The sequence below is a fragment of the Aspergillus caelatus genome, assembly GCF_009193585.1.
Source record: "Aspergillus caelatus strain CBS 763.97 unplaced genomic scaffold BDV27scaffold_339, whole genome shotgun sequence".
Classification (NCBI taxonomy): Eukaryota; Fungi; Ascomycota; class Eurotiomycetes; order Eurotiales; family Aspergillaceae; genus Aspergillus; species Aspergillus caelatus.
The window spans coordinates 1-24,585 of NW_022475602.1; the positions used below are offsets into that span (position 1 = coordinate 1).

Consider the following 24,585-nt stretch of genomic DNA (forward strand, 5'->3'; position numbering starts at 1 on the left):
AAAAAAAAAAAAAAGGAGAATGCCCAATTTGGTTTCGAAAAGATTAGGGTTCTTACCGCTCTGGTCAAGCAATTCTCCTCCCCCGTAACGGAACTGGTGCGAGAAAAAATGATTCAGGAAACCATGTATTTCACTGAATGACCGAAGCTGCCCATCCAGTGTAGAGCCGTTCATGCGTGTCTCCCACAAGATACGGGGCTCGCCGTCGATGACGTCAACCTTCGGAAATACGTAGTAGTTGTCCATCTCCTTTTTCAGCGGAAGTGGCATCTCCTGTCGCCCATCCTCAATGAACAGCCTCCGAAGGTCCTCCATTGAAGTCAAGTGAGGCGCCTCAAATGCATTTACATAGAACAGTATGCTGAAGAGTAATACGTGTGGGCTAAAACAAAGCGATACACCATAGATAATTTCTGGTAAGGCGAAGGTATTACTGTTTTATTGATCAGTTCAATGAGCCCACCCGGTACCAGGATTGAGCGAGGTACGACGCTGAGGGTCACGTACACCTTGTACATTCCGAGGACACTTTTCACAAACTGGGGATCGATTTCGATCATCCGCACCGGTGGTCCTCCATGCGGATCACGCTGCAGAGTTATCTGCAAATGCTTGAACTGGAGATGTAGCATCGCCTGTTTCCGGTTGACAGTAAATAGCCCGATGGTGTTGTAGAGACATAGAATAATTCGCTGAAAGCCAAGATGAAATCGCCTTTTCTGGGTTTGGAAAATTGTCTCATTGAACGGTACCATATCTTCGATATAGACCGGGACATTTGCCCGGGGCTGTTTGTCCAACCCTCGTTTATCGATCAGGTGTCTCATTCCCTGCCCGCGGTCAAATGACATGCTGATGGAGACGGAATCCAGGAAGGATGGAACGTACAGTGCGCACCGCCTCACCCATTTCCTTGCTCATCTCCTGCTTCGTGACTTTGGTGTAATAGACTCGGAAATACTTCCAATCCGCTTGAAGGGCACTGGCTTTTCTGTAGCCCTTTAGGCGGCGACCGTCCAAGCCGTACTTCAGCTTGAGACACCAATTCAGAAACCGGTGGATGTCGTTTGGGGAGGCTTGACGTAAGGCCTCCTCTGGATCTTCCCACTTCGGATCGGCTGATGGCTCGATTGCTTTAGTCCGACAGTACCTAAAAGCATACGAGTCAGAGATCGGTCCATCAAGGCAACATTTCAGTATAGCCTGGTCGGTATGGATACTGACCGAGCCCAGCGATCCTCCAGTCGAAGGTTCAGTTTCCGGGTATTATTCGATTTGCCATAATCCCCCGGCACCTTAGACAGATCCTCATCTGTATCATCAGCTGGATCTTCGTAACGGCCCTGATGAACCACCTCCACGGCCGACACATCTATGATATTCTCAGTTTCCGAAACTTTGAACTCTGCGAAGTCCGCTCGCTCGCGTCCTGAAGCAGGGCCTCGCCGTATTTTCCTTCTCTGGACCTTCTGAGAAGGGGGAGGCAGGTATTCCGGTTCCGTCAGGTCCGTCTCCGAGCTAGGTTCGACGGATCTATCGTCATCGGTAATTCCAGGAGACGTGGTGGATGATTCAGTAATGGCAGTGCGGGAGGTTGCACTGGTTTCTCTCCGACGGCGCATGATCAAATTCGTAAGCTGACCGTAGGGAGAAAAGGGTACAGGAAGAGTCAAGGAGATCCTAGGACGTAATAGTCGGTATTCGGTTTAGTAGTTGGATAAGGACAAGGTTGTTTTTCGGTGATTCGATATAAGCACAAGGTGACGAAAAATAAAGGGATAGAAAAACAGGAACAGCCGGGCGTGTTATAGTCATATTGTTGATGCACTGGCCAGAGACCAGCTGGCATGGCGCTGGGGGCGCCATTGGCGGCGTTGTCAATGAGATTCCAAGAGCTGTGACGGTAAAGCGGAGGATGTGCCTACATGGACGAGTCCTGATGGACGCGCCCACGATGTTGACAGCCTCAGGCATGAAATCTTACGCTAGATGGTGCGTCGACATAAAGCGCGGGAGCGTGGCAGAAGGGAGCTGCTGAAATATGGCCCTTTTCGGCAGTCACCTGCTGCCGAAAAAGGCAGCCAGGTAGCAAATCGCAGTTCTTATATAGTAAAATAGATAATTTAAATATATTAAATAAAAAAGAAATATTATATTAAAATAAATTTAAAAAAAAAACTAAAAGAGATAATAAAGTAATAACAGTTAAAGACTTAGTCAGAGAATCTAAATCTAAAAATAATATATTAATAGTTTAAATAAAAAATTTATTAAAATATAGTAAATAGATACTTTAGAAAAATCTATTTATAGATAAATATAGCTGACTTATATCTATTTTATTATCTGATAATTAAAAATATTCTATTATAATTAAAATAATATAAAATAAATCTTAAAGTTCTATTAAATAGATAGTTAAATATATAAAATACTAGTATTATTTAGTAATAAAAACTACTATAAATTATAATAAATAGTATACCGAGCTTAAATATTATTTTATAGATAAGTATAAGTACTCTATAATCTATATCTATATAAATAAATCTAATTATAGATTAATTTATAGTTTTCTATAATTTTTTATCTCTGTTCTCTGTTCTTGATTAGTAGAATAAAAATTATAATTAATTTTTTATTTTATTATATATTATTCGAGACTTCTTAGCTATTCTAATTAGTGGGATTAATATTAAGAATCTTTTTAGTATAGTATAAGATATTTATTATTATCGGTATAACTGTTTGACTTTAAATACTATTCAGTCTCTAATAATTTAGATAATAATTAATATTTTTTATTTATATAAAAAATTTTATTTTCTTTTTAATAATAATAATTATATAGAAATAGATTCTAAAATAGATCTAAATATAGAATCTATTTAGTATATCAGTAATAATAAAGATTTAGAGAGAATAGAGAAAAATAATAAATCTAAAATATTTATAGATAAATTTTCCGGAGAGATTATAATTTTATTTACTAAATTAATAATTTCTAATAATCTATAATAGAAAGTACTAATTCTAGATTAGTTATACTGTATAGCTATAAATTAACAATCAGAATTTTTTTAATATTTAAATAATAGTAAAATATAGTTAAATACTAAGAATAAATATATTATTATTTTATAATTATTAAAAGACTCTTAGATATACAGTATACTTTATAATATAAATTTATCTATAGTTAGATTATTTTATATAAACTATCTTATATTTATATAATATCTTTATTTATAATTAATTAATAATATTAAATAATTATTTTATATTTAGAAAATCTATCTATAGAGAGAATTTATTATATATAATAAATAATTATATTGATTTTATATTTAGAAAATATAGATAGATAGGTTAAATCCGACCCAGATAACTCTCCCTAATCTGACCCGGGCAGATTCCCCGAACCCAGACCGGATTAAGGCCCTAGAACCTGTAACCCGGAGCGGGTTCTGCCTTCTATCCCCGCCCCCGACCCGGAGCCGGGTTGGGGCGGGTTTGGGTCGGGTTCGGCGGGGAACCCGTGCCACTCTAAAAAAGAGTAGTAAACTGAACTTTATATTCTTTTCTTATCGAGATAGAATGTTCTTGCCTATTATATACTCACTGTAAAATTATATTAGTATTAGTAAAACTTGTAAGAAAGATATAAGCTTCTTCAATACCTTTCCCAGATTGCTGTTATACTCTTGTAGATATGGCAGCTATAGAGTGGCACGGGTTCCCCGCCGAACCCGACCCGAACCCGCCCCAACCCGGTCCGGGTGCGGGGAACCCGAGCGGGTTTTTCTTGGTATTATAATATCGATTTTCTAGATTTTTTCTAGATTTTTATATAGATCTAGAATATATATATATATATTTTTAATATCAATTCTATATATATAGAATTGGTAGAGATATAGAGCTTAAACAGTTTTTATACTAGACTTATTTAGGTAAGGTCTATAATTAATAAGCAACACCTTACCTAATTAGATTTAGGCTAATTTTGGCGGGGAACTCGCGGGTCGGGGAGGCCTAAACCTAGCGGGTTTTGGGTCGGGTGCGGGGAGACCTATCAAAAACCCGACCCGCGTGCAACTCTAGTTAATCTATTAAATACTATAAAATATAATATAGTAACTCTATATAACTATCCAAGAGAATATTACTATTTCCTATACCAGTCTTAGCTATATTGAGAGCTAAGTTACTAGAGACTATTTTATACAATTATATACTGTATCTACTTCTTCTATTAATTAACAGTAGAGAAGTTTCCCCCGAATAGATTCCTCGGCAAGACTTAAGACAAAGCTGAGTTCGGTTTACCTTGTAGCTCTACACAGCTATTGTTCGCCCCTGAAAAGCAGTAAGAGAGAATAGTTCTAGGATCCTCTTCTACAGATATACTCTATCCATCCCGAACTATATTCAAATAGAAATTTAATTGTAGTATTCCCGCTTACTATACTAACTATAAGACTCCTATCTACTTTTGAAAATATTACTATATAGTCTTCTCGAAATCGGCTTTACTAATAAATATATTGTGGTTCTGGGTAGTAACCACCCTATATATATATCACCTAACCGATTGAATCCTTGTTCAGGATTCAATTGTGAGCCTTTTGGTCGAGCGGGTTAGGTGACTCCTAATGGGAATCACAATATAATAACTATTTCCCCTCCCCGCTACAAAGACCCAAGTATAAATAGATAATCGAGCTAGCAGCTCTGAACTGAGGATCCCCGTATTTTATTTTTCTACGGCAAATATATTGTGTAGTACTAAACTGTTAATATACACTGTTATACATAACTATCCCAAATCTGAGAAAATATAAAATTAATTAACTCTACAATAAGCAAGGCGATACTAAAGCAAGATTTTTTTGGCTGCTTTCAGATTATCTATCTCTTTTAGAAACTGTCGCTGTTTCTGTTTAAGCACTGTTTCCTTGCCCGCAATTTCCTCTAGTTATTCTCTAGTCAGCTTATTAATAAAGGACAGCAAGAATAGCTTTATAGAACTTCCGGTCTATTTACTAAATAATAACCCGCTGCTGTATATAAATATTATTAACAAACCGCTTCCGGGCTACTTTATAGTAGGAGCGGAGGATATTAGAAATATCTTATACTATATATACAATATTACTTATATATTACTGATAATTTAGATTATTTATCTGTACTATCTTCCTGTCTGAGCAATTATTAAATATCTTTTTTTTTTAATTATACAGCTTGTCACAGATCCGATGATGACTCTGCATGATGACTGTATCGTATACCCTGCCCGTTGTGCATATACAGCTCGGAGGCCGAACGGCGACGACAGATCACATATCCATCGTCTTTTCAATAGCGTATAGTAGCTCCTTGTCAGTCTTATCCTGTTAGGAGAATAAGGGGCTTCTTCTGGATATAAAGTTAGCCTAGTGTTAATGAAAGAAGGAGGCAAGAATCAGTCTTCTGTCTGCCTGATATCTACTGCTTAGCTTTCAGCCTACGTACCCTTACCTAGTTGACAGGTCTTCTACCCTGAATAGTAGATATTTTCTTGACACAGCTCTTCTACTCCTGTCGACTAGTAAAAGTCAGCAAAGGTATAATTAACAGTATACTAATGTGATCGCAGCTACGCTGAGGTGACGGCACTACAGAGCTACGTGAGGGAGCCTTTCACTCTAGCTACGGCCCTAGTGACTGCACCACGGGCTTAACCCTACGGTGCTTAACTACCCTGTGTATATAAAGGACGTAGCGACCCCTACCTTTAGTAGGAGGTCGGCAACTCTCTACCTCTCATAGCATACCGCTACTTACAATCACACTAAAAAGTGTAATAATACTATTTCTTAAGAGAATTGTTGAGATAGTGATTCAATATTGTCGGCGTACCTGATTACTCAATATAAAGAAGAAATACTACTTTATTAACTGCCTTTTTATATCTTGCTAGGAGGTTATCTATTAGAATAGATAGTAAATTGTGGTATACACAGATATCAGAACAGGCCAGGTTTAATACCCGGAGGATAAAATTATATCTAATAGTAATAATATTGCCAATATACCTATTCACGAGAGATATCTAAACTAGTAGGTCAAAAGTCTGAAGACACCCGAAAAAATCGGAAAAATGCAACAATTTCAAATTAGATTTTCTCAACCAATTTAAATGATTTTAATCTATAAATTGGTTCTATAGAACCCCCATATCAATACTTTGTATACCAGCCACGTGCCCGATGTACAGCATGAAGCCTGCAAGGTATAGATAGAATTAGGCGATCAATGACCTCCTGTGGGATGGCCTACCAAGCCTCCTGAATATGTTCTTTAAAGAGCCTCCAGTCGATTTCTGACCTCCCCCCTAGAAAGAGTATAGGGTAGAGCTCCAAAAGCTTGCGTTTTAGCAGGGCCCAGATGTGCTCTATAGAGTTTAAATCAGGCGAATAGGACGGCCATTCTAGGACCCAAATCCCATGGGATTCAAACCAGGCCTGTGCTTTGTAGAAAATATAAATTTTTGTATTTCTTGTTAGAATATAATTCCAGGCTTGTAGATTGGTAGGAGGTCCTTTTCTAGGCAGGCGAGATAGGATTTTGTTGAATAACTACCTTGTTTTGATAATTTATCCTGTTCCATAACCACTAAATCTGATCGACCACCCAGCTATATAGAACCATATACCATTTGGGATATATTTTTTCTATGGTTTATTAGGTCCACTAGATCATGCCTATAGGCCCCATTTGAGAAACGAAAGATATATTTGGTAGAGGAATTAGACTTTCTCTGCACCGAATATTTATTAGAAAACATGATATCTTTCCAATCGGGATAATTTAACCACGCACGCGCAAATTTAAGGCGCTTTTTAGCTATCTCAGGTGTTAAAGCAATCCTTTTCTTACTTTTCTACTTTTTTAAATGAAAAAGCTTTAGAACCCGCTTAACTGTAGAGGTAGAGATTCTAGAACCACTATCTGTATATAGAGCTCTGTAGCTTAGTTTAGGCCTCCGGCGCGCTAGTAGATATATATAGCATTTAGTAGAATGGTTCAGCTTTGTAGGTCTACCCTTTCTAGGGAGTGACTGTAGGGTGTTGTTTTGTAGAAAGCGTTTTTTAGTTGAATAGATTGTGCTGTGACTGACGCCAAATTGCTTGGCTAATTGAGTTGGTGATGCCTGGTTTTCTAGTGCAGATATAATAGCTGCGCGGCTTTCACTAGAAAGCTCAGAATTAGGCCTTCGATTTCCACTAATTTCAGTCCCAAAAGCCCTTATTTTGATGAGATTGTAGGTGGTTGAAAAAGTTGCGATTTTTTGACGCGTCGGGGGAACGCGCTAGTGTCTTCAGACTTTTGACCCACCTTAATAAATGGTACTTCGATAATTACTTTTTCTTGATTGTTGAAAGAAGAACAAAATTAGATATTCCAATCTCAAATCCGCAGGACCCTCGGTATTGCTTTTCTATCCAGTAATATATATCGCCATATAAAGAATATACAATCTCATCCTGCGCTGCTATCTTTTGTGCCAGTGTTACATTCTCTCTGTAGAAGTACAGACGTTTCATAAGTTTATAAAGAGGCGTATTTCCTTCTGAATCTTGAGTAGTCGCGTCCACCCCATGTTTAAGAAGATACTCGACTGCCTGGGTCTGTCGCAAACTGATTGATATTATATAGAGAGCGGTAGTACCGGATTTATCGGTCTGGTAGATATCGAGACCATGTGCAATCAATAGATCTATAACAGCCGTGTCAATAGAATCACAGTCTGGAGATCGTCGAGCCAACCAATATAAAGCTGTCTGTCCCTTATAGTCCGATATACTCGCATCGGCACCATTTTTATATAGATATTAAATAATATTCTTTAATCCTTTTCTATTACCGGTTGCGTAGCTAATGACAATATAATATAAGACTGTGAGCCCATCATTATCCTGCGCATTGATAGTCCTCGGATTGGCAGTCAACAATATCTTGAAGATACCAATATTTCTAGGGGCAATGTCGTCTTCTCTGACATATTTCTTAAGTTCCAGCTTATCATTACCTATAGCTGCCCAGTGCAATGATAACCTTCCAAAACTATCACAAGTAGAAACCATGTCCGCAATTTTCGCATCGTCTGGATAATCTAGCAGTGCCTTGACCCCCTCTATATTCCAATAAATACTCCCATAGTGAAGTGCAGTGACATCCCGGAGATCAACATCAAACCAAAATCTACTGTCCGTATACTCCTCTCTTGCATAAATATTTGCTCCTTGTTCAATAAGACGTTTCACTAGCATGTAGCTAGCTCTAGAAATGGCCAGGCTGAGAACAGTGTCGCGCGGTTGCGGTGGTGACTGGTAGGGCACTTCATTTTCCCCACGACATCATAGGGAGACATGGAGGATTTGATTAATTCCTGGCAGGCTTGAGGCTTCATGTCAGCGGGTTACCCGCAAAAAATATATTTCTAAGCACGAAGCATGTATCATGCCAAACTTTCACCTGTAGTTTGCCAATTGACTGGAATAATAGACAGAAATTTTAACTTAATTCTAATGAAGCTAGCATAGGGGCTATGGGGAGTAGAGAAAATAGAGTGGTCCGTGGGTTGGGACCGAGGCCGACTCTAATATACCTGATCTTATTTCATTATAGCCTTCCGGCGGTATATATAGTCGGCATTTCCTGACGGTTATAACGAGCAACTTATATGGTAGATTACCTAGATGATTATTGGTATCTTATATAACATGTGGTTTAAAGATCTCCGGTGATCATATTGAACTTACACATCTGTCTAATATTAGTGTAACATAATACATTTGGAAAAAAGGTATTCTAAAGCCCAAACGACGGATCAAGAAGTACCGCGTCAACTCAGATAGGGGAGCCTCTCTGTCGGCAAATGTCTAGTGGTTGTCACATTCGTAGACATAGTCGATAGTAATCTGACAGCCGTCTTCCCTGTAGAACGAGCCACACTTAGAACAGCCGCCAATGTTGCGGATGTTCTGGTAATCGTTCCATAGGTCATTACCACTGATACTGCAGCTAGCATCACCCTGGATAAAGACGCCGCAGCCCCGCGTCTGATCGCCCCAGCAGTTGCCAGATTGGTTAATGCCGGTTTCGTTACTAGAGGGGTAAAGTTAGCAATGACATTGAGAATAGGAGATATACTGAGATTTCTGCATGATAATAGAGCAATGACTGATGGTAAGCAAGGAGAGGGGGGGAATGGAGCGACTCACGCAGAAGTAGGAAAGTAGGAAGGGACGTCGTTTCGCTGTAGGCTGTTGACAGCGTGGTCGCACCACTTCAGAAAGTTTGGGGTCGTGCACATGGATGAGCCCTTGCAGTTATAATCACTGGGGTCAGGTTCGAAGACGTTGGTCAAGGGGTTGTAGCCTTGTGCTTGGATGACGAATTTGCTTGTGTCGATGGTAGAGGTTCCTAGGGGTAATGTCCATGTGTAGGTGTAGTCCTTAGTATCCAGAGTGATGGCCCCCACCACCGACCACGCCCACGGTGGGGCTGTAGAGCCTTCAGGAAGTGTACCACTGTACTTGTATAGCGTGGTGCCCTCGACCATGTAGTGAGTGCAGACGTACTCGTCGATCTTGAAGTTGACACTCCATCCTGGATCGGTGTCGAACTCACACCCCACCGAATCCCAGATATAGAGACGGATGAACGCGTAAGGAACAAGAATATCGGCCGTGATAGTGGTCGAGTCTGCCCCTGGAGAGGATTGGTAGTTGGTGATGGTTTTCCCGTTTGGCAAAGATTTGGTGTTGACCGTAACCGTGCTGGAAGGGGACCCTATATCGCCACCTCCCCCAACTGCACTTACGTGAAACGCGTGGCTAGCTCCTGATTGAAGACCGCCAATGGTGATCGTGGTCATTGAGCTAGGAACGCTTGCAATAAGGCTGTCGCCTGAAAACACATAATATCCAAGAGCATTCAAGGCTGAACCCCAGGATAATTTAGCAGAAGTATAGTCTGAAGCCAAGACTGAGAGTCCAGAAACTTCTGCTGCAGCGCTTCCTGATGGCCAGGATGACGCATCAGTGTTCAATGGAGAGCCACCCTGGATTGCATCCATCATGCCCTGGATGTAGGAATCGCCGGGTAGAGTATCATATGGGTTCGGCAAAGTGTCATCTGTGAGCTGAAGAAAGCCAGCTCCACGCTCCTTAGCTAAATTAGTTACCTCACTAACTGCGGATTCCGGAACGTTGTATACGATGTGCCACAGTTTCCGCGGGTCCTTCGGCGTCCAATCGTTAGGGGTGTAAGAATTTGTGTACGCCTCGTAAGACAACTCGAAAGTCAGCAGGGTATCCATGGTATCCTCGAAGCAAGACGCCATGGGCGACCCAGGATTAAGAATTGTATATGCGCCGGGGTGGGCCCGTTTTGTATAGTCGTTAATATACTTGTATAGATCAACGAATTTATTGTTGTCACCACATTCAGGCCAACCTTCGTCAAAAAAAATACCGCCAATGCTGCTACCATAAAGTGTGTACCACATATCGATATCTTCCTCGATCTGCGCGGTCCAATCTGCCAAGTCTCCTGAGCCTAGGCGCGTGAGGAATTTTTGATCGCTCACGCCAAGGTAGCCGGTTCGCACGTAGCCAAGGACAGTTTTACCAGAATCCGAAGCGCGCTCAATAACATCTTCCCAGGTCTTGTCGACGGCAGAATCCGGACCATTGACGACATTGGCAACTAAGATGGGCATCTTCTCCACAGGATACTCGATCAGGCGATCCCAGGCCGCCGGGTCTGCGAGCGGATTGATGTACGACGCCACCGCGATCTGCTGCCCTTTGCCGCCGCTAGAACCCCCGGTGGGCGAGGGACCTGATGCTGTCTTGGTAGTCGTAAGGGTTGTAGTGAGTGCTGGCTGAGCATAACAGCTTGTGACAGTCGTGCAGGCCGTAGTGCAGTCGAATTGAGGGGCCCACTTGAAAACGCCACACTCCGCACCACATTGTACCGCCGTCTGCTGTGCGCATGCGGTGGCGCTGGGACCATTTTGTAGCGATGCCGAAGGGATTACGTTGTTTGTCGTGATGGCCCCATTATTGAGGAAGGCCCAGGAGAGAGCAACTGCCCGGGACGCCGCAACTACAAGGAGGGCTCCGGTAATAGTCGGGTTCAGCAAGCTGGCCTGGTTGAGCGTCCACCGCACTACTGTGTTCACCGCTGCTACCATCTCTGCCTCGACCCACGCCATTGTCCCCCCGTGCACTAGGAGCCAGTCAGGGGCCCCTAGCCGGCCAATTGAGTCGGCAATAATGATCTGAGCGCCACATATAAGGTCTACACCTACCTGGCGAGCACGAATCGAGTCAGTGGTATCCTCACCCACGTCGCAGCTGCTCGTGTCCGACCCGGATAGCAACGCCTGGAGGTGTGCCGCCACTGCCGGGTCTAGTTCGATACCCACGTCTCCGGCCATCGCGCCATTCCCGGCACTTGCAAAGGTCGTAATCACGACTGGAGTGCTTCACAATTGAACGTCAGCCCAGTCACACGGACAAAAGGACAAGGTAATGGCTTAAGGGGGTGTTGGCTGGGGTTTGCGTACCCAGTCGCTTTATCCTGCTCAGGAGGTGCCGTGATGGTCATCTGGGGCGTGGCATCATCAGTTACGACTATGATGGCAGTAGCCGTTTCGAGTTCTAAAGAGTCCTCGACATGGTTTGGGGGAATCTTGATGGGCACCGGGACAACACGGTCTCCCTCGTAGAGAAGCGGGAATAATAAAGCGGAAATCAAGATCCCGCCGGCATAATATATCAATGCCGCCGGGTTGCGCACCTCTAACGCGCCTTGCTCCAGGCTGCGGGGTTGGAGAACGTGGTTGGCGCCTTCAAGGAGGTCCGTAACAGCTTGGTAGCAATGCGTATCAACTTCTGTCGCGCAGTTGCTATCCATGGTAGATTTCAGACTGGTCTCCATGTCCGGAGACAGATATACCAACAGCCCGTTTTCTACTGGGTCACCATCAGCTGTAACTTCAATTGTAGACCCCGTTAGAGTGGGCGTAGGGACCTAGTGCGTGTCAGATGCCTTGTCAGAATGTGTCTGATGGATATTAGAAGAGAACGGGTAACTGGCACGCACCCCTTCTGTGGTATACTGGCTAAGGTTGCCCACTATAAAGTAGTCATCCAGCCCAGCTGCAAAGTGTGGCTGAGTAACTAGAGAGAAGAGGACAACGAGTAAGGGAAGAACGCGGATCTGGGGCGCCATTGCGTTCAGAGCAAAGGATGGTAGAGTGTCTGATGTCCCGTTGAGAGAGCCTACAGAGCTCAATATGCTGGAAATACTGTATTGTTATATAGTAGGCAACCCGGAGAAAGCCCGCGTCCAATTAACTTTTATTTTAGATAAACCAGGATAACAAGTAACACTCGAGACGCCCCTTAGCCACGGCAAAAGCGAAGCTCCGTGTTCCTAAGTATATAACGCATACGTAGATGGCTAACAGAGGGCCAGTGATCCATTTAGAAACTAGAAACCGGTGAAGCTAAGCCATGGAGAAGCGGAAAGGCTCGCAGAATTTGTATACATCTTGCCGTACCCGAGAAATCCTCTTTTAGTTTGCACAACACCTAGGACTAAAGCGTATAAACATCCAATGAAATTGCAAAGCTTCATAATTCTCGCATATACATGGGTCGGCCTAGTAGTAGATATCGCGCAATTAAAGGGACGCTTAGTCCCTAATCTAGTGGTACCCAGGGCTGAAATAATATCCCAAGGGAGCACGACCCCACAAGTCCTGATGTAACCCTACTATACCTCCGGGTGGAGAACCTGGAGAGGTCATAGCGTTATATGAACCTCCAACGGGCCCAATTTGCCGACCTATATCGCAGGGTTTTCGAGTTCTTGGCGAACCCTACTAAGCGGCTCTGAAATTAAAAGATGGTAAATTAGTTTAACGAAGAACTTCCGCTGGGCGTTAGCTCAAATACGCTCGAAAATGAAATTTTAGGAAACTAGTTCCATTTGTGGGTATATACTGGCGCCAACTGACCATAATCCGTTATGCTAGTTTGGTTAATCGCGAAGGGCTTTGAGGTTTACCATCATGGAACCTAACGAGGGTTCTGCTGCAGTCTAAATACTTGTATACATATGTGCTGCTTACTAGAGGTGTTCACTAGATCCGGCTTCGTGTGCTTCCCATGATCCCTAGGAAGGCTTAAAGATCCATAGGACTAAGGCATACAATCGTCTTAGTGTTCAATACCGCGGAATTGGGGAGAATTCTCGATCTAAGCGCGTAGTGAGGGTTACTAGTAGTGTACGCACTGTACTTACTTGCATTGGGAGGAGTGAGGCGATGTAACAACGGCATCAGTGGAGTAGGAGGGTAAACGGTATAACAAAGAGAGTAATTCAAGTGATAGATTAATGTCTCAGAAACAAATCTATACTCGGTGCCTTCGGCTTAATGCTTGGGCTAATGCCAAGGGGGGTATCAGTGCTCACCGTTCCCGTACCCACTCTGAATTAGTAGCGTACTTGACTAGTTTACCTGTACGGTGTACCCAGAGAATTCAGGAACAGGCCGGCTCGTAATTTCTGCTTAGACTATAAAGCGCCAGTCGGCGTTGCTTAGAACCATCCAATTTTGACTAACATCCGAGTCCCCCTCGGAACAAATATCCCTAATAGTTAACCACATGAGTTATTTACTTTTAAAGAGCCTGTCTCAGAGAATGCCTCGCTTTGCCCTGACCCAGTGGCAGCTGGCACCCTTGAAAGGGTCTTCGAAGGTACATGTCATGTATTGTGTTATGGTGCCAAATATTCATCGTCAGCTTTCTCTATACCCAGCGCTAAACAGACACACCATTGAGCGGAAGGGGGATTTTCTTTTTTCCAGCACTGTGGTCTATTTCCCAAATAGAGAATTCGCGCTTATAATATTCCGAGAATATTCCGGCGCATGAACCCGAGACCTATTTAGTAAAGTAGTACGGATTCTCGGAGTCGATGTCGCTTAATCTAAGAGATTTGTTCGGCCAAGCTACCAGTCAGGTCTCGGGGCGGTTGCCGCAAAGCCCCGCAAGGAGTTAAGGGTAACATCGTCACAAGATGCTTCAACAGCCGACTCGCCATACTTTCTATTTTGATTAGCTATTTTGATTAGCTATTCCGTACAGTCAGGGTAAAAAAGGGTCCCCCCATCCTCTTAGACCGAACCAACTACCTTTTAGTTAGTAGCAGCCCCATAACCTGACTAATACCAGGCTAACAGAAGTCAGACAGCGTCACTTGCTATATTAACCTCATCTAACTTTTGGAGCAACCAACAATCATTATCCCAATTCCACTGCGTGTACCAAACTGGCTGTCCTAGTCTGTTCTAGTTTTATTGCAATGGAACCCAACGATGCCTTTCTCCGCGCCTTTTTCCATGCGTGCTTTGCTGGTGACCTATCACAGACTCAGGAAGCCATCGCCACCGGCCGGCTAACTACCGAAAACCTCGACGAGGGACTCCAGTGGGCGACACATGGCGCACACCCTGACATCGTGGCCGCTCTGTTCGACGCTGGTGCTAGCGTGTCGACGTCAACGGTGGCCTCTCTCCCCGGGCCAAAGCTGCAGCAGCACCCGAGCGTTGTTCGCCACTTCTTGGAGCATGGCCTTGACCCCAACTCAAGGCTTTCTAGTGGCGAGCCACTCCTTCCGTACGTGTCAGCCTTAACTTACTAGTTAGCCAAAAACTCGGGCCTGCGGGCTAACTGGCTGACTGATTGTCTGACTGACTGACTCTGTAACCAACAGCATGTTAAAGAATCCCGCATCTGTTCGCGAATTACTGTCGGCGGGCGCCGACCCCAACCTGTGCGGGCCGAGGAAAATACCTCCCCTAGGCCGCGCCATTATAGCTATCAAGGAGGAAGACCTTTCTCTTCTTGATGTGTATATCGAATATGGAGCCACGCTATCCGCAGATCTCCTATTTTATGGCATGCGCCCGCGCGTGCGTCAAGCAGAACTTAAGACTCAGTTCCTTCTGAACAAGGGTCTCGATCCGAACGTGACCGACGACGAGTGGGGCACGCCTCTACACCTTGCCATTTGCTGCTCCAGAATAAACGTCGTCAAGCTGCTGCTGGACGCGGGTGCAGACCCAACAGTTGTATCAGGCGGCCGGAGAACCTATGGCAAAACTCCTACGCAGGTGGCAGAGAGTGTGCAAGATCCCGGTATCCGGGAGGCTATACTTAGTCTGCTTGATTCCCATACTAGGCAAGATTGCGTTTAGACTATGCACCTCGCCTAGCAGAATCTGGAAGGTAGTATTGCTTCGTACTCCTCGGCTTCTTCTAATGGAGACAAGCAGAAAGACCTGGGGGGGATACCTATTTAGGGCCTGTTTAGGGCCGGGCCTATTTCCCGATCGAGCATCCGCAATCAGTATCGTGATTCCTAGAGATTTAAAGAGAAAGTTGGTTTTGTCCCACTAGTGCTAGAACTATAGTAACTTACCTTGTTGACTGTTGCTCATTTTTATGTTCATAATTTCACAGTCTCCTTAGCTGGCAGACTTTATAAGTGTGGCTAACGTCGCAAAGAAATATCGTTAGGACAGACAGCACACGCTACTTCTCATTTGTATCTAAGGCACCGTGCCAGTCATCAACTATGAGATTACTGTGGTCGCTAGCATGGCTGGCCCTTACTGTCTGTGCGAATGCGTTTAGACCTGGTAAGGATCCCCTCCGCCATACACAAACAAGAAAACATCGTAGTCCACTCTCCATACTGACAGTCGATACAGAAGCAGCAACACAAGGCCCTCAGCTTGAAAAGCGCATCTCCCACCTCGTCAAACGATCGCGACCAAAGTGTGGTCCAAAACTGGCATTGGCTGACACGGTCAGCCTAAGTACAAGCAATTCACGCAATGTTTCAGTGGGCTTCATCCGCTTTGAGCGGAATACCACGGCCCTGCAGAAACGCATGGAGCTGCCGGGCGACAGCCTTGGCAAGTTCTACCAAAAAGAGCTGCCGCATCTTACTGAGCCGATCGTGCCACATGAGGAGGCGCCCACGGCGGAGGATATGAGCACGGGGGTGATGAAGGCTTTCAGCAGCGTGAGGCGCCGGCAGCAGTACAGCACAGGCACGGCACACCTTTCCGGCTGCACGACCATGTACATAATTAGCCGCAAGGGTGTATACGCTACACACTGGTGGGAGAACGTGTCGTTCGCCCCGGACCCCATATGGCGGAATTCACCAGACCAAACGGACGATGAGATATTTCAAGCCACGGTTATTGACATGTTAAGGAATGGAGGAAGATACCATCCCAAACTAGACAAGAACCTTATCGAGGATGACTATATCCGGGCTTACCTTATCCGCCCGGCCACTGCGTATAATGAGGGACCCGATGGTGTCGGCTATACACAGCGGTGGGCGCAGATTCGCACCACAGTTGGCGAGCTTGTACCAAAGTTGCAGGACACCTCGCTGTGGACGGAAATCCCGTACAACGCGCTGGACAATGACGATCCAGACCTTGATGAGCAGGATGGAACTAGTGGGAAGAATCTCTTCAAGTACGACCCTTTGCATATCTTTGAATCAGGCGTGAAGGGGCCTTTGGCGATGCTATGGGTTGAGGACAAGCTTACGCCGTACCATGAGGACCACTGGTAAGTTGGCTGCAAGGCTATGCTTTGAAACAATAAGTGGGTTGGAGGCAACGTTATAACTTCGCCTGGATAAACTATCCTGTATGTCGTACTCCAGGATCGCAGTGCTGAATCTCAGTAGATTCTGGCATTTAAACTCTCGCTACACAAGCGCCTAGGCGTAACACAGAGCCGGTAGGGCCAATAAAACGAGCTATATTTGAATATTTCGATCAGTATTTATAGAGAGCGTCGCGAAAAGAATCCGTGTGGCAGTACCTGAATTCTCCAATTTGATTGGTTAATTATCCACAACTAACGAGTGTCCCAATCCGCATAGATATAGGTCGTGTTCCTTTTGATGGTGTTTCTTCCTAGCAAGCTATTTTTCTAAAATAAAGACAATTATATCTCAAGGCCACTTGTATAAGAGAAGTGGAGGTGTCTGTTTGTTGCCCGTTTACTTCGGTGAGGTCCAAAATTAACGAAATTGTGGCGAAGCCCAGCAGACAAGAATAAAAGTGGGTGGTGGGACTAACGGGGCCCTGACTCAGGAACGACGGATCACGCACTGTCACTTGCACTAGACTCGGCTACTTTCCGCTTGGCTGGCACAGATATACTCCTGCCAAACTCGGTTAGTATCACATACTGGGGAAACGACCGCTTGGACCCTTGGGGGTCATGGCGCTAAATTATCTACGCTATTTAATACGCCCTGAGCCGTACGAAGTAATACATCCGTGGCAAGCTAATAAAAGCTTTCTTGGCCCTCGGCTAGCGGCGTTGGTGGATATTGCGAGGATCACCGAGCAGCGACTTTGTAATGTCGTTATAGCTAGATAATCCAGAGAGACGGAGTATCTGCAAGGAACACTATATAAGCGAGCAAGCTGCTATACATGGTTTAGGGACCTTATCAAGAAAAGTGGTATAGCTCGACCGTGGTCTGCTATCACTAGTATTAACCCTCATGATTAAAACCCATCGGGATACTGTAATATCTATAAGACCTAAGATTAAACTAGCAAGGGTCATTGTAACTAGGAATCTCAGTAATTAGACGGTAACGAATCCAGACATGGGAGAAATCTCGTAATACCATCTTGATTAAATCACGCCTGATTAGGGAATATGGTGAGGTTTTACCGTAGTGCACGGACATGGGGAAACAGAAAAAGGGATACGAAAAAACTGGTAGCACGAAGGTATGTAGCCAGTCCAGTTGGGTGTGTCGTTCCCAAAGATCAACTATCAACTTGATAGGGCTATTGTGGCTACAATCCTTTTACCGCAAATCAGGGGAGAAGGTCTTAGATGTACCCACGCCGTGGGCGCCCTACACCCTAGCAAAGCTAGCAGGAGGCCCGACTAATCAGGGCCGGATTCAGGTATGCGGGAGTCGGTTGGCTAGAGTGTTTGTTGGATAGGAGAGGACTAGCTATCAGTAATAATATAATATTGAATATTCGGCCTAGGAGAGACCGCTAGCAGAAACACCAGTATCATTCCCATAGCTTGAATTCCACTTCACCTGGCACCCGTCTCTCTCCCTCTACTATTTCAACCTGAATATCAGTCTCGGCATTTATGTCTCTGAACCCCTGTATCATCTCAGGGTACAGATCCCTCATTGGCATTACCTTTATCAGCAGGCGAAATCCTTGGAGACGAGGTGCGGACTTTTTCCGGTCTTGCAGCCATGATCGAAAAGTCTCCACCAGGTATTCGCTCTCGAATTCCCATTCCCATTCATTCTGAAGACATAAATCGTCAATGACAGTCAGCCACTGGATGTTTTTTGGAAGTGCTTCTGCTAGACCAACCACATTTGGCGCCGAGGGAGCAAGTCCAAGCAGAAATGGAATCGGAACTTGCAACCTCTCAAGCATATGTAGTCCCCTGAATATTTTGAAAGACCCGCTGATGGAGAGTTCCGGGAAGTTGATGTTATGCTGTATCATGCCTGATCCTGCCGAAATAGTCAAATCTGTCAGGGTCTCCCGAAGGTGAGATAGATCCACTGCAATCTGATCCAAATCAATGACATTCCTAACAAAATAATTCTCTAGATCCTCGCGGTAGTGCCAATCCCATCTAAGCTTCCGAAGCCCTCGGGTGACTGACAGCACTTGGCTCAGATGCCTTCGCGCAACATTGTCAAGTCAAGCGATGCGAGGCTCGATGGTTTTGGTGGATAGTCTCCAGGCCACACGAAGGTAGCAGGATTATCCACTAAGGTCTTTATCCGTTGAACCGACGGCAAATAAAAGGAGGCGAGAGTGTCCGCCGTGTTTCTGATGTTCGAGTGTCTGTGCGTATCGAAACCAGGGCTTGGATACACAACTGTCACATCCTGGAGATGTGTAAAGGAAGGGAGACGGTCATCCTGGGGCTCCTGGCAGAGGGCCGAACGGAGCATCATTCCCATGATACAACTTTCTCGGGCAAAATGCACGCCCAGATAGAGGCATCTCAGATTTGGGAGCCGTGAGAGTAAAAGTGCTAAAAACGCGTCCACCGTCTCCGCGCGCAGCTCTTGGATCCACTCTTCAGTATATGGGATATGTAACCTTTCGATACATTTCACAAACTCATCCAAGACGGCTTCGGTGACCGGGAGTTTTGGGCTTTTCTTTTCAAAGTCCCAGATACTGAGTTCAAAAGAGTCACCATTGAGGATCATAGTATGGACCAAACTGGCCAACTCGGACCTGTGCACAATGCTTCGTAGAAACTGGACGATCGGGGGGTTCTGAGTGTTTGTCCATGTCCATTCAATCTGGTAGTAGAGGTACGGCTCGGCAATAGAGTGCCAGTTCCTACACGTAAGACATACCGCATATAGGTCACTGGGCGATAGGGGTGCGAATATCATGTGCAAAATCTCTGGAGGGCTGCTGAGAATCGAGCACGCCATTTTATTCTATTTTTCTCCCGACGTTGCAAGGAATGCTCGTCGAGGCAGAGAGTGGTGTTAGAGGTCTGGTCTCAGTTACGAGCGGCAGGCCAAGTAAAATATCTGAAAGGATTTACAGAATTTCCTACAGTCCGGATGACTAGGAACTAGACCATTGGGCCCAATAAACCTCGCTTCCAAAAGAGTGCTATTCTACGTTTGAGTTAGTCCTGAAGGTAACTCACTCAGTGCTGAATATATGAAGATTATTAGAAATAAGATATATTGTACTTTTTGAAATGATGATATTTCTCAATTAATTTGGTGGGGCCTTGAACATGTTTGGGGCTCGGTTAGTCACGAGAATTTAATAATCTAGAGCACAGATATTACCCGGACTCCTTCGACCCACTATAATAGTTCAAGTTAGTACCCTCCATAGTGTCGTCGGCTTTCTATAAGGTAACATCGTGTCTGTACTAACCAGTACTACTTAAAGCCGGACTCACTCTTTCTCGTTCATTTACAATCGGCGAAAGACCGAAAAATGGACCAGCAAATTGCCTCTTACATCAAATTTTCATCCAATGATAGACAGTGTGTACCGAACTATCCCTCCCTCCCTCTCTCTCTCTCTATTACCGGTCCCCACCTCGTCATTTGGACCGGACTGTCCGTCGGGACTGTCCGTCGGGACTAGACGCTTACTATCCAGCTCAAGTCCTAAGGCACCATGTCTGCAGCTCGAAATTGAACTCTGCCCGCTCTTACAGTATACCCTCCGTCGAGCAACGCCGGACGATGACCCAAGGCCCTTTGTCTTCATGTGGTCTCCCCTCAATGAGGGCTATCATCAAGATGGGTTCATACTTCTATACCCTAGTGCGTGGTGCACCCTATACCCTAGTACCTGGGATATGTACGTACATATCGCATCCGCGCCCGCTGATTGGTCAGATTTTCGTGTTCTCCCGTGTTCCCGCTGCCACAAGTGCATAGCAATATATCCGCCGCTGCTGTCCCCATTCGTTATCTCTTATCGTCCAGCGGTACGGATAGTCTGCCCGGCTTCCTGTTAGAATCAATACTGCAAATCAATCAATTAATTAATCAGAATATAATCTCTTGTTTACTTCTTTTTCTCTTTTCTCAATTCCCTCCCGGGAGATTACTCTACGGATAGATTTTTTTCTAAATCCCACTGCTACTCTAAGTATAAAAGATTAACAGTGACTGTCAATAGACCAGGATAACTCTTGCTTTTGTTTTATCTGTGAGAAAGATAATCCGATATAATCAGTATACTATTATATATATATATATATATATATATCTGGTAATATTATAGGTTAACTTTTAGAATATTACTCCCTAAGACACGGTATGCCTGCTCTCCTAATTTTTCCCAATCCTCCCCAGTCTCTCCCAGTCTCTCTCTTCCTCACGGAACTGTTTCCTACCACCGCATATATACAAATCTAGAAGTATAGATCTCTTCTTGTACAATTCTATGTACCGTGTCTGGATCTGTACATTGTACCAGTACACGGTCTGCCCGCGGTATCTGGAGGGCCATCTCTGCCGGCAACATAGTAAGTATCCCACTGCCGTAACTCCGGTGCTCCGCTAGGCAGTCTTGACTGCTATACTCCAGCGACCGTGGCTGGATCCAGTATAAGAGCCCTGTGTATTCCTGTCCTCGAATAGTACTTCTGTACCGGGGCTCCCGATCTTCCCGGGCCTCGGCTGCATCCTCTACCCGTATATCTGTCACATGCGTGAGACCCTACACAACTATCTCCTGCGCGTCCATCCCGAGACGATATGGGTGGGACACGGGGGTCGCCGGCCGCTGAACAATCCCAAGTCGCTGGGGCGCCCGATCTACTGCCAGCGGTTTTTCCTCTCGGCGGCCGGCAGTACCTTCTTTGAGATCCGGTCCTCGGTGCAGGCCAAGCGGCTTCTCCAGAAACCGGCGGGGATAAGTTACATAGTATTTATCCAGGCCCAGGCCAATCTCGACCTTGACTGTGATCTGGCTGCGGACCAGGCAGACGATTAGCAGATCTCCGCACAGCGGGACTCAACCGAGATCTCCCCCTGGCTGGAGCTAACGCAGTGGCCGAAATATCTCTGTGGTTATTTCTTCCCGGCCGTCACAGCCCTGGCAGCTCTGCCCTACCTATCCCACAAGCCGCTGCTGATCCAGTTCAGCCAGAGTCTTACGCAACTGATTGACCGCGCGTACCGGACCATCAAGGACTATCGGATAAATAAGTTCAATCAGATCCAGATTAACAGTTTCCTGCAGCAGCCCGGGATCTGGGATTGCCCGATCTAGATCTATCTTAAGCCCTTCACATACCAGCGCTACCGGCAGGTGTAGCAGTACCTGATCTGCTTTGTCTACCGGACCAGCCACCCCGGCCAGCCAATTGTACTCCGCCACCAGCTGACCACGGCCCAGTTAGCCGTCCTCGATCGGATAGAAGTATCCGCGCAGCAGCTCCTGCACGGGGCCAACTCTCTGTCCGAGATTCAGGCCCAGCTGGACAAGGTGTGTCTGGCCTTCTCAATCGCCCTGCTCGACTATTCGCTAAAAGGGGACCTGTTCGAGAGTGCTCTGGTTGGCTTCCTGGCCGCATTGGGCATTGACACGGCTAATCAGATCTTCTACGAACTGTACGGGTACACCGGCTACCTCTCAGGGCTGGTAAAGATAGTGTAGATACTTGTCGTCGAGCAGGCAGTCCGGATAGCAGATACCAGTAATATAGCGCACCCCGCGGATATATTAGATATAATGCGGGAGCGCTTCCTCCTCCACAGGGTACGGGCCCCCTTTGGCTAGATCACCCGCCTGCGGACATACAGGAAAAAGGTGCAGAATATTACAACCAGCCAGAGCTATATATACTGGAGTGAGAATAAGTAGACACTGATGTACAAGGAGCTGCGGCTGACTATGACCGGGTTTCACTGCTTTATCCGGACAGAGATGGAGCTGGCCTAGACCGATCTCAAGGAGCTCTTCCTTATCCACGAGAAGGAGGCCCGGGAGGATATTGTCTCCGCCCTCTATCTGGCCCAGCTGCAGGACAATCCGACGAAGAATATACAGGGATAGAACTTCCTCCAGCATCTACTTAACCGCGCGATATTAGCGACCGGCAAACCGTAGTGGTTGATAAACCGGGTCCTGACTAGCGACTGGCTCCGCGAAGAGTTTGTCGATATGGTAGTCAGCGAGACTTAGGTAGTCTGGTATAGTGCCGCTATCTATAACTATCTCCAGTAGGTAAACAGTTTCCTGGAGCGGCTACTGCTGCTGATCTATATTACCGCGGGCTAGCCCGGGCAGGCTATAGAGCTGCTCAGTCTACACCATATTAATACTGTCTATAGTTGCCACCGGAATATTTTTATCGAGAATAGTCTGGTTAGCACTGTAATCGTGTACTATAAGGGTTACTCGGTAAGTAACTCGACCAAGATTATCCACTGCTATCTGCCCAAGCCGGTCAGTGAGCTGGTCGTGTACTATCTCTGGCTAGTAATGCCGTTCGCCCAGAACCTAGAACAGCGGCTGTACAGCCGGTAGGGGAAGCTGTCGCCCTTTCTCTAGCCCCGCGGGGAAGGTAGCTAGGACCCTGATCAACTGCGGACAGTCCTACAGCAGGAGGCTCAGAGCCAGCTGCAGACCAAGCTAAATATTCTGTTGTATTGTTACACAGCGATTGCCATCTCCTGTGTGTATCTGAAGTGCGGTGGCTTCAAACACAACTACAGGACTGACCAGCCTGTGTTCAATAAGCAGGCCAGCCACGGATCCTGGACCGCCGGTATAGTGTATATATAAGGTCTGCAGGAGGCTCCCGGTCACATAGAGACACAATAACAGTAGTATTATACTATCAGTCGCGAATGGCATGGCTTTCTTAGATTTAAGATATTGCTGGGCCCGCGAAAGTGATTAGTAGAGAAGAATGCACACCCAGTCAAGACCCGCTCGGTGAAACGGCTGTATATGATTATTACTGTAGATCCCGATATTATTATCGAGTATACCGGGAAGTAGTCTGGATAGGGATTTCTTCTCTATACTAGAAAGTATTGTAGGGATACCAATCTATACAAGGAAAAATGCGATATATATGTGATCGCAGCTACGCTGAGGTAACAGTACTACAGCACTACGTGAGGGAGCCTTTCACTTTAGCTACGGCCCTAGTGACTGCACCACAGGCTTAACCCTACGGTGCTTAACTACCCTGTGTATATAAAGGACATAGCGACCCCTATCTTTAGTAGGAGATCGGCAACTCTCTATCTCTTATAGTATACCGCTACTTGTAATTATATCTGGTAGTATATCTAAACTCGGAGACAGAGTTTCTCTGTCCAGTATAGCCTTATAATACTCGATTAGATTCCGCAGATTGCAGTAAAATATAATAGATCTCAAGAAGTTAAGTAGTCTCGCTGGTCGAGCTGTCTATAAAAAATAGTATATAACTAAGAAAGAGAGACCCTGTCGATTAAATAATTTAATAAAAATAACAGAATTTACTATACCTGAGAGTCCTAAGAAAATAGCCAAATAATAATAATAACTTCTGTAATAGCCGAATCTTCTACAGCTATTTAAACAAACGAAAGAAACTATCAGTAACAAGATAGTTATAGCAGTTTTTAAAATATTATAGATATCGGTAGAAGAGTAAATAAGATCTATAAAATAATAAGTATAAGTTATAAAAACTATAGTATAGTAAACAGTAATATTTACTACTCAATAGACAGTAAAAGAAACAGTTTAATAGATTATAAATAAATTTATATAATATATAATAGTATAGACTATACTATCTATAGCTCTACAAACTTCTCTATTGATAAATATCTCTGATAGTACCACTCCAGCTATAATAATAGAAGAAACTATATTAATAGATAAAATAATAGTAGTAAGAAATA

At 44.9% G+C, this 24,585-nt stretch overlaps 6 protein-coding genes across 6 annotated transcripts; 3 read left to right on the forward strand and 3 right to left on the reverse strand.

The window, feature by feature from the left end:
- Positions 1–56: 56 nt before the first annotated feature.
- BDV27DRAFT_163643 (uncharacterized protein) lies at positions 57–1,622 on the reverse strand (the record flags this gene model as incomplete). Its single annotated transcript, XM_032073573.1, has 4 exons — positions 57–433; positions 508–830; positions 889–1,150; positions 1,225–1,622. Coding segments are annotated over 4 exons (1,360 nt in total), but the record flags the coding sequence as incomplete, so codon positions are not given.
- Positions 1,623–8,930: 7,308 nt separating this feature from the next.
- On the reverse strand, positions 8,931–12,294 carry BDV27DRAFT_163644 (Spherulation-specific family 4-domain-containing protein; the record flags this gene model as incomplete). Its single annotated transcript, XM_032073574.1, has 4 exons — positions 8,931–9,156; positions 9,273–11,543; positions 11,627–12,093; positions 12,166–12,294. The coding sequence occupies 4 exons, from the start codon at positions 12,292–12,294 to the stop codon at positions 8,931–8,933; spliced, it is 3,093 nt and encodes a 1,030-aa protein (XP_031921447.1).
- A 2,142-nt stretch (positions 12,295–14,436) lies between these two features.
- BDV27DRAFT_169453 (ankyrin repeat domain-containing protein) lies at positions 14,437–15,624 on the forward strand (the record flags this gene model as incomplete). Its single annotated transcript, XM_032075036.1, has 2 exons — positions 14,437–14,750; positions 14,848–15,624. The coding sequence occupies 2 exons, from the start codon at positions 14,437–14,439 to the stop codon at positions 15,329–15,331; spliced, it is 798 nt and encodes a 265-aa protein (XP_031921448.1). The 3' UTR covers positions 15,332–15,624.
- An 87-nt stretch (positions 15,625–15,711) lies between these two features.
- BDV27DRAFT_150505 (uncharacterized protein) lies at positions 15,712–16,734 on the forward strand (the record flags this gene model as incomplete). The annotated part of the gene is made up of 2 exons (XM_032071228.1): positions 15,712–15,837; positions 15,916–16,734. The coding sequence occupies 2 exons, from the start codon at positions 15,712–15,714 to the stop codon at positions 16,732–16,734; spliced, it is 945 nt and encodes a 314-aa protein (XP_031921449.1).
- A 1,480-nt stretch (positions 16,735–18,214) lies between these two features.
- BDV27DRAFT_163647 (F-box protein) lies at positions 18,215–19,629 on the reverse strand (the record flags this gene model as incomplete). Its single annotated transcript, XM_032073575.1, has 2 exons — positions 18,215–18,806; positions 18,866–19,629. The coding sequence occupies 2 exons, from the start codon at positions 19,627–19,629 to the stop codon at positions 18,215–18,217; spliced, it is 1,356 nt and encodes a 451-aa protein (XP_031921450.1).
- Positions 19,630–21,382: 1,753 nt separating this feature from the next.
- BDV27DRAFT_163648 (uncharacterized protein) lies at positions 21,383–22,336 on the forward strand (the record flags this gene model as incomplete). Its single annotated transcript, XM_032073576.1, has 2 exons — positions 21,383–21,601; positions 22,076–22,336. 2 exons carry the CDS (start codon positions 21,383–21,385, stop codon positions 22,334–22,336), a joined length of 480 nt encoding a protein of 159 aa, XP_031921451.1.
- Positions 22,337–24,585: the final 2,249 nt, after the last annotated feature.